This window comes from Bufo bufo, chromosome 11, assembly GCF_905171765.1.
Source record: "Bufo bufo chromosome 11, aBufBuf1.1, whole genome shotgun sequence".
Lineage (NCBI taxonomy): Eukaryota > Metazoa > Chordata > Amphibia > Anura > Bufonidae > Bufo > Bufo bufo.
The window spans coordinates 18337071-18357898 of NC_053399.1; the positions used below are offsets into that span (position 1 = coordinate 18337071).

At 43.4% G+C, this 20828-nt stretch overlaps 1 protein-coding gene across 8 annotated transcripts in view; it reads left to right on the plus strand.

Annotated features, from left to right (window-relative positions):
* SYNE3 (spectrin repeat containing nuclear envelope family member 3) overlaps positions 1 to 20620 on the plus strand; it is a 73909-nt gene extending 53289 nt beyond the window's left edge. For 2 of the 8 annotated variants that reach the window (XM_040412872.1, XM_040412875.1), the window contains 12 exons: positions 18 to 86; positions 1315 to 1383; positions 5284 to 5367; positions 5680 to 5784; positions 5952 to 6026; positions 6176 to 6259; positions 10191 to 10271; positions 12039 to 12183; positions 13606 to 13740; positions 17685 to 17840; positions 18138 to 18176; positions 20150 to 20620. In XM_040412872.1, the coding sequence (XP_040268806.1) occupies positions 18 to 86; positions 1315 to 1383; positions 5284 to 5367; positions 5680 to 5784; positions 5952 to 6026; positions 6176 to 6259; positions 10191 to 10271; positions 12039 to 12183; positions 13606 to 13740; positions 17685 to 17840; positions 18138 to 18176; positions 20150 to 20344 (1237 nt within the window). In that variant the 3' untranslated portion in view covers positions 20345 to 20620. The remainder of the gene's footprint in view (positions 1 to 17; positions 87 to 1314; positions 1384 to 5283; positions 5368 to 5679; positions 5785 to 5951; positions 6027 to 6175; positions 6260 to 10190; positions 10272 to 12038; positions 12184 to 13605; positions 13741 to 17684; positions 17841 to 18137; positions 18177 to 20149) is intronic. The other 6 variants (XM_040412878.1, XM_040412880.1, XM_040412877.1 and 3 more) reach the window with 4 other exon arrangements.
* Positions 20621 to 20828: the final 208 nt, after the last annotated feature.

The following is a 20828-nucleotide window of genomic DNA, read 5'->3' on the forward strand; positions in this document are numbered from 1 at the left end:
TTCCTTGTGTCCTTCAGCATTGACCGCAGCAGCTATGAATTCAGAGTGATCAGCCAAGAAGATGAAAAATCGGAGAGCCCGGGCAGGTAATATAATGTAACATAATATGACATGTAATATAGTGACTGTATTTTACATTATATAATTATATAACACTGTTCTAGATCTCCTTAATGCTGACCTGACCATTTGTACTGATTTTACACAATTTACATAATTGGCTAGTTTCTCACTTCTGGACCTTGCGATTTGGCGTTTTTGCGTTTTACTTCCTTCCTTCTCGAGTCATAACTTTTTATTTTTCCGTTCACGTATGAGGCTTATTTTTTTCAGGACAAATTTTAATATTGCATAGGATGTAGTGGGAAGCTGGAAAAACAATTCAAAATGCGGTGGAATAAATAAAAAAATATTTATTGCACCTTAGTTTTCTGGGTTTTGTTTTTACGACGTCCCCTACGTGGTAAAACTTACCTGTTCCTTTAATTCTCAGGGTCAGTACAGTGACAACGATACCACATTTATATAGTTTTTTCTGCAGTTTTAATACTGAAAAAAAATAAAAAAGTCTGGCAAAAAATATATATTTTTTTCATCCCCAAATTTTGACCCCCATAACTTTTTCATATTTCCATCTATGAAGCTGTGTAGGGTTAATTTTTTGTAGTTTTTATTGAAACCATTTTGGATTGTGTACAATTTTCTGTTCTGAGATGTGCTGAGCTGGCTTGGTGGGTATATAAGGTGTGCTGAGCTGGCTCGGTGGGTATATAAGGTGTGGTGAGCTGGCTCGGTGGGTATATAAGGTGTGGTGAGCTGGCTCGGTGGGTATATAAGGTGTGGTGAGCTGCCCGGTGGGTATATAAGGTGTGCTGAGCTGCTCGGTATATAAGGTGTGGTGAGCTGGTATAGGTGGTGGGTATATAAGTGTGTGGTGAGTGCTCGCTGGGTATATAAGGTGTGTGAGCTTGGGTATATAAGGTGTGTGAGCTGGCTCGGTGGGTATATAAGGTGTGGTGCTGGCTCGCTGGGTATATAAGGTGTGGTGAGCTGGCTCGGTGGGTATATAAGGTGTGTTGAGATGGCTCGCTGGGTATATATGGTGTGTTGAGATGGCTCGCTGGGTATATAAGGTGTGTTGAGCTGGCTCGGTGGGTATAATAGGATATAATGATAAGAAAAGTAATGAAAAAGAATACAATACACTATAATGTAATATACTATAATCTTGTATACTTTGTGATATAGGTATAATAACACCATAGGACATCTGTAAATATCCACTTTCACATTGAACTTCCTTGTGTCCTTCAGCATTGACCGCAGCAGCTATGAATTCAGAGTGATCGGCCAAGAAGATGAAAAATCGGAGAGCCCGGGCAGGTAATATAATGTAACATAAATATGACATGTAACGTAATATACTGTAAGTAATGTAACATAATCACATGTAATATAGTGACTGTATTTAACATTATATAATTATATAACACTGATCTAGATCTCCTGACCATTTGTACTGATTTTACACAATTTACATAATTGCTTCGTTTCCCACTTCATGACCTTGCGATTTTCAGTTTTTGCGTTTTACAAAAACATCCAGTACGGTCTACCATGTGCAGCACGCATGTCTCTAAGATAATGACTCAGGAATGTAGCCTTCACAGCACAATTGGGGTTTTGTATATGTTATGTAACTATCCCTAACTCACTACATTACAAAGAATATCAAAAGTAATATAATAATTAAAGGGGACAGATCCAATCAGTCCTTAAAGAGGTTTTCTCATCTCAGACACTGGGGCATATCGCTAGGATATGCCCCGATTGCCTTATAGGTGCAGGTCCCACCGCTGGGACCTGCACCTACAGTCAGGTCCATAAATATTGGGACATCGACACAATTCTAACATTTTTGGCTCTATACACCACCACAATGGATTTGAAATGAAACAAACAAGATGTGCTTTACCTGCAGACTGTCAGCTTTAATTTGAGGGCATTTACATCCAAATCAGTGTGAACGGTGCAGGAATTACAGCAGTTTGCATATGTGCCTCCCACTTGTTAAGGGACCAAAAGTAATGGGACAATTGGCTTCTCAGCTGTTCCATGGCCAGGTGTGTGTTTATTCCCTCATTATCCCAATTACAATGAGCAGATAAAAGGTCCAGAGGTCATTTCAAGTCTATTGCATTTGAATCTGTTGCTGTCAACTCTTAAGATGAGATCCAAAGAGCTGTCACTATCAGTGAAGCAAGCCATCATTAGGCTGAAAAAACACAACAAACCCATCAGAGAGATAGCAAAAACATTAGGCGCGGCCAAAACAACTGTTTTGGAACATTCTTAAAAAGAAGGAACGCACCGGTGAGCTCAGCAACACCAAAAGACCTGGAAGACTATGGAAAACAACTGTGGTGGATGGCCGAAGAATTCTTTCCCTGGTGAAGAAAACACCCTTCACAACAGTTGGCCAGATCAAGAACCCTCTCCAGGAGGTAGGTGTATGTGTGTCAAAGTCAACTATCAAGAGAAGACTTCACCAGAGTGAATACAGAGGGTTCACCACAAGATGTAAACCATTGGTGAGCCTCAAAAACAGGAAGGCCAGATTAGAGTTTGCCAAACGACATCTAAAAAAGCCTTCACAGTTCTGGAACAACATCCTATGGACAGATGAGACCAAGATCAACTTGTACCAGAGTGATGGGAAGAGAAGAGTATGGAGAAGGAAAGGAACTGCTCATGATCCTAAGCATACCACCTCATCAGTGAAGCATGGTGGTGGTAGTGTCATGGCGTGGGCATGTATGGCTGCCAATGGAACTGGTTCTCATGTATTTATTGATGATGTGACTGCTGACAAAAGCAGCAGGATGAATTCTGAAGTGTTTCGGGCAATATTATCTGCTTATATTCAGCCAAATGCTTCAGAACTCATTGGACGGCGCTTCACAGTGCAGATGGACAATGACCCAAAGCATAATGCAAAAGCAACCAAAGAGTTTTTTAAGGGAAAGAAGTGGAATGTTCTGCAATGGCCAAGTCAATAAATGCAGGAATTACAACAGTTTGCATATCTGCCTCCCACTTGTTAAGGGACCAAAAGTAATGGGACAGAATAATAATCATAAATCAAACTTTCACTTTTTAATACTTTGTTACAAATCCTTTGCAGTCAATTACAGCCTGAAGTCTGGAACGCATAGACATCACCAGACGCTGGGTTTCATCCCTGGTGATGCTCTGCCAGGCCTCTACTGCAACGGTCTTCAGCTCCTGCTTGTTCTTGGGGAATAAAAAAAAATATTTATTGCACCTTAGTTTTCTGGGTTTTGTTTTTACGACGTCCCCTACGTGGTAAAACTGACCTGTTCCTTTAATTCTCCGGCGCAGTACAGTGACAACGATACCACATTTATATAGTTTTTTCTGCAGTTTTAATACTGAAAAAAAATAAAAAGTTTGGCAAAAAATATATATTTTTTTCATCCCCATATTTTGACCCCCATAACTTTTTCATATTTCCATCTATGAAGCTGTGTAGGGTTAATTTTTTGTCGTTTTTATTGAAACCATTGTGGTGAGCTGGCTCAGTGGGTATATAAGGTGTGGTGAGCTGGCTCAGTGGGTATATAAGGTGTGCTGAGCTGGCTCGGTGGGTATATAAGGTGTGCTGAGCTGGCTCGGTGGGTATATAAGGTGTGGTGAGCTGGCTAGGTGGGTATATAAGGTGTGGTGAGCTGGCTCGGTGGGTATATAAGGTGTGGTGAGTTGGCTCGGTGGGTATATAAGGTGTGGTGAGCTGGCTCGCTCGGTATATAAGGTGTGGTGAGCTGGCTCGCTCGGTATATAGCGTGTGGTGGGTATATAAGGTATGTTGAGCTGGCTCTGTGGGTATATAAGGTGTGGTGAGCTGGCTCTCTGGGTATATAAGGTGTGGCTCGCTGGGAATATTAGGTGTGTTGAGCTGGCTCGCTGGGTATATAAGGTGTGGTGAGCTGGCTCGCTGGGTATATAAGGTGTGTTGAGCTGGCTCGGTGGGTATATAAAGGTGTGGTGAGCTGGCTCGGTGGGTATATAAGGTGTGGTGAGCTGGCTTCAGTGGGGTATATAGGTGTGTGATCGGCTGTCTGCACACATATCCCTCATTGCTGTTGTGGGTAAAAGGGGGATTTATCAGAGTAGCAGAAATAGATGATTATGGGCTTTCGGGCCCCGGGTGTCAGTATTTCTGAACCTGCGCAGTGTGAACTGTTCTCTGCTGCTGTGGTAAAAGTGTATGGAGAGCGGACAAAGGGCAGCATTGTGAATAAGCGACGTGGAAACTGCGGAGCACCACGCGTCAATGTGAGAGGGGAACGTCGGCTACAGAGGTGCCCGAGGGCGGAGGACACCCTACAGTGGAGCAGCTCACCATCAAAATAAACCAGGGGCGACCGGACGTGAGTCTAACACAACAGTTCAGAGAACCTACTGGGTATGAGGCCCCGGAGCAGACGGACGGTCACTGCTCCTCTGATAATGAAGTTGCATCGGCAGAAAAGACTTCAATTTCCGTGGCAGTACCAGAATCGGACCTCTGCTGGTTGGTAAAGGGTTGTCTTCTCCAATGAGTCTCGTTTTCTACTTCATGGACCGGATGGAGGTTGAAGGTCAGAAGAGAAACATCAGAGAGGGAACACCCTGCAGCCATTGCTGGAAGAACACAAGCCGGTGGAGGCAGCATTATGGTCTGGGGGAGGTTTTCGTGGCATTCTCTGGGCCACTCATCCATGTGGAAGGAACGCTAACCTAATTGGGTATGAACCCTTCCCTGCAGATCATGTACACCCCTACATGCTGATGGGATCTTCCACCAAGCCAAGTACTACCCTGACCCCCTGATTCCCCAGACTTGAACCCAATTGAGCATCTGTGGGACCATCTGAATGGTCGTGTTCGCTCTATACAGTAGACCCCCCACCCCCCTCCAGCAGCTGTGGGATGCACTGCAGTCAGCATGGATCTAGATACCTGTGACCACCTACCAGGACCTTTTCACGGCGGTTAGTCGGGATATTAGCTGCTGGTCAGAATAATGGGACTGGACTGTGTATTGTCATATGGTGTAATTTAAGGTAATAGGATATAATGATAAGAAAAGTAATGAAAAATAATACAATACACTATAATGTAATATACTATAATCTTGTATACTTTGTGATATAGGTATAATAACACCATAGGACATCTGTAAATATCCACTTTCACATTGAACTTCCTTGTGTCCTTCAGCATTGACTGCAGCAGCTATGAATTCAGAGTGATCGACCAAAGAGACAGAAGCCAAGAAGATGAAAAATCTGAGAGCCCGGGCAGGTAATATACAGAAAATACTTTTCACTGCTGTACATCGGCCATCTCCAGAGCTCAGGTCCTCCAGAAACATTCACACCAGTAGAGATGTAGAGGTCTAACAATAGGAGGTGTAGAAGATTCCATTGTGCCCAACCCTGGTGCCAAAAGTGTCCTAAAATGTCCTCTAACATGTGGCACATGAGCAGGAAATATCATATATCAAAGCAAAGAGCCCTTGTGTCAGGCAGCTGCCAATAAAGCCAGCACATTCATGAGTTTGAGATGTTTTGGGTAAGTAATGAGTCAGTCTATATGGCTGTCTATGTTTTCCAGTGCTGACACTGATGGGCATTCAATCAGGAGCACAAGAAACACTGACAACGGCAAGAAGAATATTTCCATCGACCATGGGTTTGGACAGATTGAGAAACGTGGAACGTAAGTGTTAACATTTCTTATATAAAGCAAAAGACTTTTTAAAATAGAGTTTCAGAATATAAGGTGGATTTCCCCTTTAAGAGATATGGCCGGTGAGCTCAATGTCAGGCTGTGGCTGTAAAGCTCCTACGTTATATGTTCTGATTCATATCCATCTTTTATGTCAGTGGTGGCCGAGAAGCGAATGGTGATTCTGGGGAAGGCGACGCTCAAGGATATGGATCGAACTTTGTCTCCGTGAGGTACGCTGCATCAGTCGTTGTGACCCCCTGACTCCAGTGACCGGGGATCTGATCTGGGGTCATGGGGCTCAGAGAACTTTTGGACTGACTTCTCTTTTATGTGCATGGTTAGACTGGAACACGACCCCTCACATTCTGCTCTTATTTAGGTTTTCCAGTCCGGACCGTAGAACAAGTCCTTCTCATCCACCGCCAAAGAGCCCAGCAGTGGCCAGTGGAGGACTGACGGCCAGGTTAGTTCACTAGTGTATACTGGTCTACATACTGGCCTCTACTGGTCCACATAGTATACTGGTCCACATAGTACACTTCTGTATACTGGTCTACATAGTACATTGGTCTACATAGTATACTGGTCTACACAATAGTCTACATAGTATACTGGTCTGCATAGTACACTTCTGTATACTGGTCTACATAATAGTCTACTTAGTATACTGGCTTCTACTGGTCCAAACATTACCCTGGTCTACATGGTATAGTGGTCTGTACTGGTCCACATAGTACACTGATATATACAGTGCTGCCCATAATTATTTATACCCCTGGCAAATTTTGACTTCAAGTTACTTTTATTCAACCAGCAAGTATTTTTTTGACAGGAAATGACATAGGTGTCTCCCAAAAGATAATAAGACGATGTACAAGAGGCATTATTGTGGAAAAAAAACATTTCTCAGCTTTTATTTACATTTGAGCAAAAAATACAAGATGTTCCGAACTGTGGAAAATCTCAGAGGACGTGGTCGGAAGCCAAAAGTGACACCTGTGTTGGCCAGGAGGACAGTTAGAGAGGTGAAGAAGAATCTAATGATCACCACCAAGGCCGTCCTGGTGAATCTGGGCTCTGCTGGTGACAATGTCTCAAGGCAAACAATCCAACGGACACTGCACACTGCAGACCAAGGAGGACGCCACTTCTCCAGATAAGGCACACAAAAGCTCGCTTGGCCTTTGCAAAAGCTCATCTGGACAAAGAAGAAGACTTCTGGTGTTTTGTGTTATGGTCAGATGAAACAAAAATTTAATTGTTTGGTCACAATGATGTTTCCTTCATTTGGCGTAAAAAAGGAGAAGCCTTCAACGCAAAGAACACCATCCCCACTGTCAAACATGGTGGTGGGAACCTAATGCTTTGGGGGTGTTTTTCAGCCAATGGACCAGGGAACCTAATCACAGTAAACGGCACCTTGAAAAAAGAGCAATACATGAGGATTCTCAACGACAACATCAGGCAGTCTGCAGAGAAACTTGGCCTTGGGCACCAGTGGACATTTCAGCATGACAATGACCCAAAACACACAGCAAAAGTGGTGAAGAAATGGTTAGCAGACAACAACATTAACGTTTTGGAGAGGCCCAGCCAGAGTCCAGACTTGAATCCAACTGAGAATTTGTGGAGGGATCTAAAGATCAGGGTGATGGCAAGAAGACCCTCCAACCTGAAAGATTTGGAGCTCATTGCTAAAGATGAATGGGCAAAAATACCTGTGGAGACATGCAAAAAGCTGGTCTGCAATTATAGGAAGCGTTTATTGCTGTAATAGCCAATAACGGCTTTTCTATTGATTATTGAGAAGGGTATGAATCATTTTGGACTGGAGACTTTTTGCTCAAATGTAAATAAAAGCTGAGAAATGTTTTTTTCCACAATAATGCCTCTTGTACATCGTCTTATTATCTTATATCCCGTCAAAAAAATTACTTGCTGGTTGAATAAAAGTAACTTTAAAGGGAGTCTGTCACCTCCATATGGCCATATACAGCGCTTACATGGCTCTGTAGCACACCTATACAGGGTTGTAACGGTACCTTTGTTCTTTTCTTTAGACTTGCACCAGCAGGAAAAACTAAGTTTAATTCATATGCAAATGAGCCCTCGCAAGTGCCCAGGGGCGGCGTTCACTGTGTAGGTGCCCAGGCTGCTCTGCCTTCTTTTCACTTTACTCCTCCCCACCCTCTTCCTTTGCCCGCCCTCCAAATCCGGACCTATCGATGAGGCAAGAGACTTGGAGGGCGGTCAAAGGCAGAGACTGGGGAGGAGTAAAGTGAAAGAAAGGCAGAGCAGCCTGGGCACCTACACAGTGAACGCCGCCCCTGGGCACTTGCGAGGGCTCATTTGCATATGAATTAAACTTAGTTTTTCCTGCTGGTGCAAGTCTAAAGAAAAGAACAAAGGTACCGTTACAACCCTGTATAGGTGTGCTACAGAGCCATGTAAGCGCTGTATATGGCCATATGGAGGTGACAGACTCCCTTTAAGTCCAAATTTGCCAGGGGTATGAATAATTATGGGCAGCACTGTATATCATAACAAAGAAAGAGGAAAATCCAGCTCCATATCACAGCAGGAAAAAATTCTTTATTCACGGGTAAAATCTTCATGTACAGGACAATCTGTCAACGCGTTTCAGACCATATAACAATTGCGGTCCTTCCTCATGACATGTGCAAAACCTGCAACTTATAGGTTCCCCACTCAGCTGGCCGTGCAATCAGTCGGGCGCACCGCCCGGAAAAACATACAAGGTGCAATCAGTAACAACTTTTCCTTTCAGGGACCCTTCGGACCCGGGATATGAGTAATTAAGGTTCAGATAGCCAAACGGCTAATGGGTTCCCGTTTAAGGTCTATTTTAAAATATAACATTTATTTAGTATTCTTTAAAATTAACGGGAAAAAGAAAAGAAAATATTTAAATATTTTCTTTTCTTTTTCCCGTTAATTTTAAAGAATACTAAATAAATGTTATATTTTAAAATAGACCTTAAACGGGAACCCATTAGCCGTTTGGCTATCTGAACCTTAATCAGTAACAACTGTCACCATCTGAAAAGTTACAAATCGTGCAAGACTAACTATCACAAAACAGTGGAAAAAATATATATAATAATGAGAAAAAGATACATAAAGTCTCAATAAAAAGCATATAAAAATAGCAAGTCATGATTCCCCTTAGTATTGTAGTATAAGATCGTGCCTTTTGTTTAAGCCAATGGGTTGACGGGAATCCAACTGAAAAATGCAGAAAGCAGGGAAGCTTTATAAATACAATACTAAGGGGATTCATGACTTGCTATTTTTATATGCATTTTATTGAGACTTTATGTATGTTTTTCTCATTATTAGTTTTTTTTTTTCCACTGTTTTGTGATAGTTAGTTTTGCACGATTTGCAACTTTTCAGATGGTGACAGTTGTTACTGATTGCACCTTGTATGTTTTTCCGGGCGGTGCGCGCGACTGATTGCACGGCCAGCTGAGTGGGGAACCTATAAGTTGCAGTCATTTGAAGGTTTTACATGTCATGAGGAAGGACCGCAATTGTTATATGGTCTGAAACGCGTTGACAGATTGTCCTGTACATGAAGATTTTACCCGTGAATAAAGAATTTTTTCCTGCTGTGATATGGAGCTGGATTTTCCTCTTTCTTTGTCATGAGATTAGCGCTCTGAGGTGCGGCATCCGGGCTCATCCGGCCGAGGAGCAGGTGAGAGCTGCCGTTATACTTGAATGATATACATATAGTATACTGGTCTACATAATAGTCTGCATAGTATACTGGCTTCTACTGGTCCACACAGTGCCCTGGTCTACATGGTATAGTGGTCTATATATTGTACTGGTCTGCATAGTACTGGCTTCTGTTGGTCCATATAGTAAACTGGTCTATACTGGTCTACATAGTAAACTGATCCATATGTGTATATATAGTATACTGGTTTATACTGGTTTACATAATATACTGGTCTATAGAGTATATTGGTCTACACTTGTCTATATAGTATACTGGTAACAAATGGTCTAGGTAGTATACTGGTTTATACTGATCAACATAGTATATTGACCTTTGCTGGTCTGCATATTATATATCTGTACTGGTCTATATAGTATACTGGTCTGTAATGGTCTACATAACATCCATGGTCTATATAGTATACTGGTCTGTAATGGTCTACATAACATCCATGGTCTATATAGTATACTGGTCTGTAATGGTCTACATAGTATACTGGTCTGTAATGGTCTACATAACATCCATGGTCTATATAGTATACTGGTCTGTAATGGTCTACATGACATCCATGGTCTATATAGCATACGGCACACATTCAGTGCTTCCTGTATAGTAGCATGCAGTCATGATCCGATATTTTGCACAGGACCAGCCTCCTGCAAGATGGCGATCTTCACCGCAGAGCTGGATATCGGATTTCTCCGGGAAACCTACAGATCACCTCTGGGTAAGTAAAGAATGTATCCTGCGGAGGTAAATCCACGTGAAGCAGAAATTTATGTGACTGACTGACTAATATAAATTGAGCTTGCAGAAATCCCACAAGTATGGAGCAGATTTACAGTTGTAGAAATGTACAAATCTGTCGTGTGTGAACACCACCTTACATTACTCATACAGGGAGTGCAGAATTATTAGGCAAGTTGTATTTTTGAGGATTCATTTTATTATTGAACAACAACCATGTTCTCAATGAACCCAAAAAACTCATTAATATCAAAGCTGAATATTTTTGGAAGTAGTTTTTAGTTTGTTTTTAGTTTTAGCTATTTTAGGGGGATATCTGTGTGTGCAGGTGACTATTACTGTGCATAATTATTAGGCAACTTAACAAAAAACAAATATATACCCATTTCAATTATTTATTTTTACCAGTGAAACCAATATAACATCTCAACATTCACAAATATACATTTCTGACATTTAAAAACAAAACAAAAACAAATCAGTGACCAATATAGCCACCTTTCTTTGCAAGGACACTCAAAAGCCTGCCATCCATGGATTCTGTCAGTGTTTTGATCTGTTCACCATCAACATTGCGTGCAGCAGCAACCACAGCCTCCCAGACACTGTTCAGAGAGGTGTACTGTTTTCCCTCCTTGTAAATCTCACATTTGATGATGGACCACAGGTTCTCAATGGGGTTCAGATCAGGTGAACAAGGAGGCCATGTCATTAGATTTTCTTCTTTTATACCCTTTCTTGCCAGCCACGCTGTGGAGTACTGGACGCGTGTGATGGAGCATTGTCCTGCATGAAAATCATGTTTTTCTTGAAGGATGCAGACTTCTTCCTGTACCACTGCTTGAAGAAGGTGTCTTCCAGAAACTGGCAGTAGGACTGGGAGTTGAGCTTGACTCCATCCTCAACCCGAAAAGGCCCCACAAGCTCATCTTTGATGATACCAGCCCAAACCAGTACTCCACCTCCACCTTGCTGGCGTCTGAGTCGGACTGGAGCTCTCTGCCCTTTACCAATCCAGCCACGGGCCCATCCATCTGGCCCATCAAGACTCACTCTCATTTCATCAGTCCATAAAACCTTAGAAAAATCAGTCTTGAGCTATTTCTTGGCCCAGTCTTGACGTTTCAGCTTGTGTGTCTTGTTCAGTGGTGGTCGTCTTTCAGCCTTTCTTACCTTGGCCATGTCTGTGAGTATTGCACACCTTGTGCTTTTGGGCACTCCAGTGATGTTGCAGCTCTGAAATATGGCCAAACTGGTGGCAAGTGGCATCTTGGCAGCTGCACGCTTGACTTTTCTCAGTTCATGGGCAGTTATTTTGCGCCTTGGTTTTTCCGCACGCTTCTTGCGACCCTGTTGACTATTTTGAATGAAACGCTTGATTGTTCGATGATCACGCTTCAGAAGCTTTGCAATTTTAAGAGTTCTGCATCCCTCTGCAAGATATCTCACTATTTTTGACTTTTCTGAGCCTGTCAAGTCCTTCTTTTGACCCATTTTGCCAAAGGAAAGGAAGTTGCCTAATAATTATGCACACCTAATATAGGGTGTTGATGTCATTAGACCACACCCCTTCTCATTACAGAGATGCACATCACCTAATATGCTTAATTGGTAGTAGGCTTTCGAGCCTATACAGCTTGGAGTAAGACAACATGCATAAAGAGGATGATGTGGTCAAAATACTCATTTGCCTAATAATTCTGCACTCCCTGTACATCGAGAATTAATGCTCTTCTCTGCTGGAAAGTTTTGTTGCAGAAGAGAATATGAACTGGACAGGAAAATCTCCCAATAATCCGGGCGCATCCAGGAGGAACCAGAAGCTTGTGACCCTGGCCGAGTCTGTGGACATGGTGGATGCTCCTGGTGCACAGAGAACTGGAGGGAATGAGGTAAGTACTGGTATAACATGTATAATGGACCGACACTGACACTTGGGGTATAAGATAATGACATTGAGCTTGGGGTACAGTACAAGGACACACTGATACTTGGGGTACAGTATAAGGACACTCTGATACTTGGGGTACAGTACAAGGACACTTATACTTGGGGTACAGTATAAGGACTCTGATACTTGGGGTACAGTATAAGGACACTCTGATACTTGGGGTACAGTACAAGGACACTGATACTTGGGGTACAGTATAAGGACATTCTGATACTTGGGGTACAGTATAAGGACACTCTGATACTTGGGGTACAGTACAAGGACACTCTGATACTTGGGGTACAGTACAAGGACACTGATACTTGGGGTACAGTATCAGGACACTCTGATACTTGGGGTACAGTATAAGGACACTCTGATACTTGGGGTACAGTATAAGGACACTCTGATACTTGGGGTACAGTACAAGGACACTGATACTTGGGGTACAGTATAAGGACACTCTGATACTTGGGGTACAGTACAAGGACACTCTGATACTTGGGGTACAGTACAAGGACACTGATACTTGGGGTACAGTATCAGGACACTCTGATACTTGGGGTACAGTATAAGGACACTCTGATACTTGGGGTACAGTATAAGGACACTCTGATACTTGGGGTACAGTACAAGGACACTGATACTTGGGGTACAGTATAAGGACATTCTGATACTTGGGGTACAGTACAAGGACACTCTGATACTTGGGGTACAGTACAAGGACACTCTGATACTTGGGGTACAGTACAAGGACACTCTGATACTTGGGGTACAGTACAAGGACACTCTGATACTTGGGGTACAGTACAAGGACACTGATACTTGGGGTACAGTACAAGGACACTCTGATACTTGGGGTACAGTACAAGGACACTCTGATACTTGGGGTACAGTACAAGGACACTGATACTTGGGGTACAGTATAAGGACATTCTGATACTTGGGGTACAGTACAAGGACACTGATACTTGGGGTACAGTATAAGGACATTCTGATACTTGGGGTACAGTACAAGGACACTGATACTTGGGGTACAGTATAAGGACATTCTGATACTTGGGGTACAGTATAAGGACACTCTGATACTTGGGGTACAGTATAAGGACACTCTGATACTTGGGGTACAGTACAAGGACACTCTGATACTTGGGGTACAGTACAAGGACACTCTGATACTTGGGGTACAGTACAAGGACACTCTGATACTTGGGGTACAGTACAAGGACACTCTGATACTTGGGGTACAGTACAAGGACATTCTGATACTTGGGGTACAGTACAAGGACACTCTGATACTTGGGGTACAGTACAAGGACACTCTGGTTCTTGGGATTCTATTTACATATCATGGATTAACTTTGTCTTCTTGTCTTGTCTACAGGCAAGTGACGATCACATGAAGCTGCTGTTGGAGTTCGAGCAGTGGCTTCAGGCAGAAAGCTCAAAACTGAACCGGATGTGTGCGTCCCATATCTCCAGCAACAGCGAAATAAAAACACGGCAAAGTCATCTACAGGTATAATGTACCTAATGTCTAATATCTCACTATTCTGCTGGTGCAGTCACTGTGTATATACATTACTTATCCTGTACTGATCCTGAGTTACATCCTGTATTATACTCCAGAGCTGCACTCACTATTCTGCTGGTGGAGTCACTGTGTACATACATTACTTATCCCGTGCTGATCCTGAGTTACATCCTGTATTATACTCCAGAGCAGCACTCACTATTCTGCTGGTGCAGTCACTGTGTACATACATTACTTATCCTGTACTGATCCTGAGGTACATCCTGTATTATACTCCAGAGCTGCACTCACTATTCTGCTGGTGCAGTCACTGTGTACATACATACATTACTTATCCTGTACTGATCCTGAGTTACATCCTGTATTATACTCCAGAGCTGCACTCACTATTCTGCTGGTGCAGTCACTGTGTATATACATTACTTATCCTGTACTGATCCTGAGTTACATCCTGTATTATACTCCAGAGCTGCACTCACTATTCTGCTGGTGGAGTCACTGTGTACATACATTACTTATCCCGTGCTGATCCTGAGTTACATCCTGTATTATACTCCAGAGCAGCACTCACTATTCTGCTGGTGCAGTCACTGTGTACATACATTACTTATCCTGTACTGATCCTGAGGTACATCCTGTATTATACTCCAGAGCTGCACTCACTATTCTGCTGGTGCAGTCACTGTGTACATACATACATTACTTATCCTGTACTGATCCTGAGTTACATCCTGTATTATACTCCAGAGCTGCACTCACTATTCTGCTGGTGCAGTCACTGTGTACACACATTACTTATCCTGTACTGATCCTGAGTTACATCCTGTATTACACCCCAGAGCTGCACTCACTATTCTGCTGTTGGAGTCACTGTGTATATACAGTACATTACTTATCCTGTACTGATCCTGAGTTACATCCTGTATTATACTCCAGAGCAGCACTCACTATTCTGCTGGTGCAGTCACCGTGTACATACATTACATTACTCATCCTGTACTGATCCTGAGTTACATCATGTATTATACTCCAGAGCTGCACTCACTATTCTGCTGGTGCAGTCACCGTGTACATACATTACTTATCCGGTACTGATCCTGAGTTACATCCTGTATTATACTCCAGAGCTGCACTCACTATTCTGCTGGTGCAGTCACTGTGTACATACATTACATTACTTATCCTGTACTGATCCTGAGTTACATCCTGTATTTTACTCCAGAGCAGCACTCACTATTCTGCTGGTGGAGTCACTGTGTACATACATTACATTACTTATCCTGTACTGATCCTGAGTTACATCCTGTATTATACTCCAGAGCTGCACTCACTATTCTGCTGGTGCAGTCACTGTGTACATACATTACTTATCCTGTACTGATCCTGAGTTACATCCTGTATTATACTCCAGAGCTGCACTCACTATTCTGCTGGTGCAGTCACTGTGTACATACATTACATTACTTATCCTGTACTGATCCTGAGTTACATCCTGTATTATACTCCAGAGCTGCACTCACTATTCTGCTGGTGCAGTCACTGTGTACATACATTACATTACTTATCCTGTACTGATCCTGAGATACATCCTGTATTATACTCCAGAGCTGCACTCACTATTCTGCTGGTGGAGTCACTGTGTACATACATTACATTACTTATCCTGTACTGATCCTGAGTTACATCCTGTATTATACTCCAGAGCTGCACTCACTATTCTGCTGGTGCAGTCACTGTGTACATACATTACATTACTTATCCTGTACTGATCCTGAGTTACATCCTGTATTATACTCCAGAGCTGCACTCACTATTCTGCTGGTGCAGTCACTGTGTACATACATTACATTACTTATCCTGTACTGATCCTGAGTTACATCCTGTATTATACTCCAGAGCTGCACTCACTATTCTGCTGGTGCAGTCACTGTGTACATACATTACATTACTTATCCTGTACTGATCCTGAGTTACATCCTGTATTATACTCCAGAGCTGCACTCACTATTCTGCTGGTGCAGTCACTGTGTACATACATTACTTATCCTGTACTGATCCTGAGTTACATCCTGTATTATACTCCAGAGCTGCACTCACTATTCTGCTGGTGCAGTCACTGTGTACATACATTACATTACTTATCCTGTACTGATCCTGAGATACATCCTGTATTATACTCCAGAGCTGCACTCACTATTCTGCTGGTGGAGTCACTGTGTACATACATTACATTACTTATCCTGTACTGATCCTGAGTTACATCCTGTATTATACTCCAGAGCTGCACTCACTATTCTGCTGGTGCAGTCACTGTGTACATACATTACATTACTTATCCTGTACTGATCCTGAGTTACATCCTGTATTATACTCCAGAGCTGCACTCACTATTCTGCTGGTGCAGTCACTGTGTACATACATTACATTACTTATCCTGTACTGATCCTGAGTTACATCCTGTATTATACTCCAGAGCTGCACTCACTATTCTGCTGGTGCAGTCACTGTGTACATACATTACATTACTTATCCTGTACTGATCCTGAGTTACATCCTGTATTATACTCCAGAGCTGCACTCACTATTCTGCTGGTGCAGTCACTGTGTACATACATTACATTACCTATCCTGTACTGATCCTGAGTTACATCCTGTATTATACTCCAGAGCTGCATTATTTATTAAAGCCTCAAGGGCTGATAACTTGACCCAGGTTTGAAGTGAATTTAAAATGTCACTTATTGATATTAAAACGGCTTTGAGCCTAAACACACATTTAAAAAACACTGTTTGCCTCTCCAGTGTAGGGTTGAGGTGACTGCCTTAGGAGTGGTGGAGATGTGCACCTTCTCCTCCCACACTGCAGTGATCTTTACAGTATTGTCTTGTGAGACAGTTTATTTACTGATAACCATATAGAACTGAGTCGTAACCGATACTATCTGACACTATGTCACTAGTTGTCAGGTTAACGGTCGCTCAGAGTCAATCACACTGCAAACACTCTCATGCACAGCTACTCGCTATGCTAGCTGACTGATTCTTAACTGCGCTGGGCTGCCTGACTAATACTGTGACGATTGTTCAATTGCACTGTCTATTATTAAATGTACACTGTCTGTCTAACTAACAGACACCAATGGAGTGAGCAAACAGACATTAAAAACTGTATCTGCCCCACGACATGTTTCGCCAGTAACCTGGCTTCTTCAGGGGTACGGGCAGAGTTCAGGACGCCAGCCACTTTATTAATACTCCAGAGCTGCACTCACTATTCTGCTGGTGCAGTCATTGTGGGGTACAGTATAAGGACACTGATTCTTGGGGTACAGTATAAGCACACGCTGATTCTTGGGGTACAGTCCAAGGACACGCTGATTCTTGGGGTACAGTACAAGGACACGCTGATTCTTGGGGTACAGTACAAGGACACGCTGATTCTTCAGGTACAGTACAAGGACACGCTGATTCTTGGGGTACAGTACAAGGACACGCTGATTCTTGGGGTACAGTGCAAGGACACGCTGATTCTTGGGGTACAGTACAAGGACACGTTGATTCTTGCAGTACAGTACAAGGACACGCTGATTCTTGGGGTACAGTACAAGGACACGCTGATTCTTGGGGTACAGTGCAAGGACACGCTGATTCTTGGGGTACAGTACAAGGACACGTTGATTCTTGCAGTACAGTACAAGGACACGCTGATTCTTGGGGTACAGTACAAGGACACGCTGATTCTTGTGGTGCAGTACAAGGACACACTGATTCTTGGGGTGCCGTACAAGGACACGCTGATTCTTGGGGTGCAGTACAAGGACACGCTGATTCTTGGGGTGCAGTTCAAGGACACGCTGATTCTTGGGGTGCAGTACAAGGACACGCTGTCTGGAAATCATTCCTATTCATTATACTTTCTCTTCCTGAAGAAGTTGCAGTCACGGGTCCCTCAAGGACAAAAACTCTTTGAGTCCCTCCTGCGCAGCAGATCGTCCATGACGGTGACTGAGGACCTGAAACTGGAAGAGCTCCGCTACCTCTGGATGCTCTACAAATCCAAGCTCCGTGATTCTGGGAAACATACGGTAAGAGTTCTCACTGTCCTCTGCTGATAGGTCAGACGAGGGGTCAGTGTCTCATGAGGACATTCTGGGATCTGTAGTGTTCAATTTTCAGACTCTACAATAAATTCGGCATCCATTGGCCACTAAAGGGCAGGAATTTGGTGTGAATGGGTGGAGCTGCAGTGAAAGAAGAATGGACTGGTTTGTACTGGATTCGTAATGGAATGTTGTCATGGATACCTTCAAGGGGAAGACCATTATTAGGACATACAGATGTTCTTTCTGCTGATGTTAATTTTAAATGTATTTTCTTTACAGAATCTGAAAATATCAGAAGAGCCAAGAGGCGTAATCAAGGTAAGAGCCTATCACTGAGAATGCAGCCTATCCATTCACTAGAGAGCAGCGGTGACATCACTGAGAATACAGCCTATCCATTCACTAGAGAGCAGCGGTGACATCACTGAGAATGCAGCCTGTCCATTCACTAGAGAGCAGCGGTGACATCACTGAGAATACAGCCTATCCATTCACTAGAGAGCAGCGGTGACATCACTGAGAATGCAGCCTATCCATTCACTAGAGAGCAGCGGTGACATCACTGAGAATACAGCCTATCCATTCACTAGAGAGCAGCGGTGACATCACTGAGAATGCAGCCTATCCATTCACTAGAGAGCAGCGGTGACATCACTGAGAGTGCAGCCTATCCATTCACTAGAGAGCAGCGGTGACATCACTGAGAATGCAGCCTATCCATTCACTAGAGATCAGCAGTGACATCACTGAGTATGCCGCCTATCCATTCACTAGAGAGCAGCGGTGACATCACTGAGAATAAAGCCTATCCATTCACTAGAGATCAGCGGTAACATCACTGAGAATGCAGCCTATCCATTCACTAGAGATCAGCGGTAACATCACTGAGAATGCAGCCTATCCATTCACTAGAGATCAGCGGTGACATCACTGAGAATGCAGCCTATCCATTCACTAGAGATCGGCGGTGACATCACTGAGAATACAGCCTATCCATTCACTAGAGATCAGCAGTGACATCATTGAGAATGCAGCCTATATATTCACTAGAGATCAGCGGTGACATCACTGAAAATACAGCCTATCCATTCACTAGAGAGCAGCGGTGACATCACTGAGAATGCAGCCTGTCCATTCCCTAGAGAGCAGCGGTGACATCACTGAGAATACAGCCTATCCATTCACTAGAGAGCAGCGGTGACATCACTGAGAATACAGCCTATCCATTCACTAGAGAGCAGCGGTGACATCACTGAGAATGCAGCCTATCCATTCACTAGAGAGCAGCGGTGACATCACTGAGAATACAGCCTATCCATTCACTAGAGAGCAGCGGTGACATCACTGAGAATGCAGCCTATCCATTCACTAGAGAGCAGCGGTGACATCACTGAGAATGCAGCCTATCCATTCACTAGAGATCAGCAGTGACATCACTGAGTATGCAGCCTATCCATTCACTAGAGAGCAGCGGTGACATCACTGAGAATAAAGCCTATCCATTCACTAGAGATCAGCGGTAACATCACTGAGAATGCAGCCTATCCATTCACTAGAGATCAGCGGTAACATCACTGAGAATGCAGCCTATCCATTCACTAGAGATCAGCGGTGACATCACTGAGAATGCAGCCTATCCATTCACTAGAGATCGGCGGTGACATCACTGAGAATACAGCCTATCCATTCACTAGAGATCAGCAGTGACATCATTGAGAATGCAGCCTATATATTCACTAGAGATCAGCGGTGACATCACTGAAAATACAGCCTATCCATTCACTAGAGATCAGCGGTGACATCACTGAGAATGCAGCCTATCTAGTCACTAGAGATCAGCAGTGACATCACTGAGAATGCAGCCTATCCATTCACTAGAGATCAGCAGTGACATCACTGAGAATACAGCCTATCCATTCACTAGAGATCAGCAGTGACATCACTGAGAATGCAGCCTATCCATTCACTAGAGATCAGCGGTGACATCACTGAGAATGCAGCCTATCCATTCACTAGAGATCAGCGGTGACATCACTGAGAATGCAGCCTATCCATTCACTAGAGATCAGCGGTGACATCACTGAGAATACAGCCTATCCATTCACTAGAGATCAGCGGTGACATCACTGAGAATGCAGCCTGTCCATTCACTAGAGATCAGCGGTGACATCACTGAGAATGCAGCCTATCCATTCACTAGAGATCAGCGGTGACATCACTGAGAATGCAGCCTATCCATGTTCTGTGTATTATTGCTCTGTATAACTAATGCGTGTCCTGGTTTCTTGCAGGGATCGGGAGGGATCTGCTCCTTCCTGCACCGGGTGTGTTGCGCTGCGCTGCCTCTGCAGTTGTTGCTGCTCCTCCTCCTCCTCTTGGCGTTTCTTCTTCCTCTTCTTTATGACTCCAAGAACTGCGCCCTGTCCAACAACTTTGCACGTTCCTTTAACCTGATGCTTAAGTACGACGGGCCCCCTCCCACCTAAGGACCCGACCCCGAGAATCCTGGATATACTGTAATCACTCTAATATGGCAGCTGTACCTTCATCTTGTATATAGTCATACTGAAAAATGCTGACCGGCCGGTAAACCCTAGCACTGCCAGCAATGATAGGGTTAACCACTCCCTGTATATAACTGTGATATATTTATATAAAATGACAGCGTAGCGCGTTCTATATTTTATACATTGTCGCACTATTTATGGCTTTTAGGACCGGTAAACGCTCTTTTTTATGTAAATGTATATATTGGATTATTATTATTTTTATGTTTTGCTATGGACAATCACAAATGACTGTGGGGAAGGCTGACGCGAAGGAGGTTGTCCATGCCTGCCTGCTTCCACACAACAGCGCCACTCCTGTCCTCAGGACATGTATGGTATTGCAGCCCAGCCCCATTCACTTTAATGGAGCTGCAATACCGGACACCACCTGGGGGCAGGTGCGGCGCTGTTTCTGACAGAA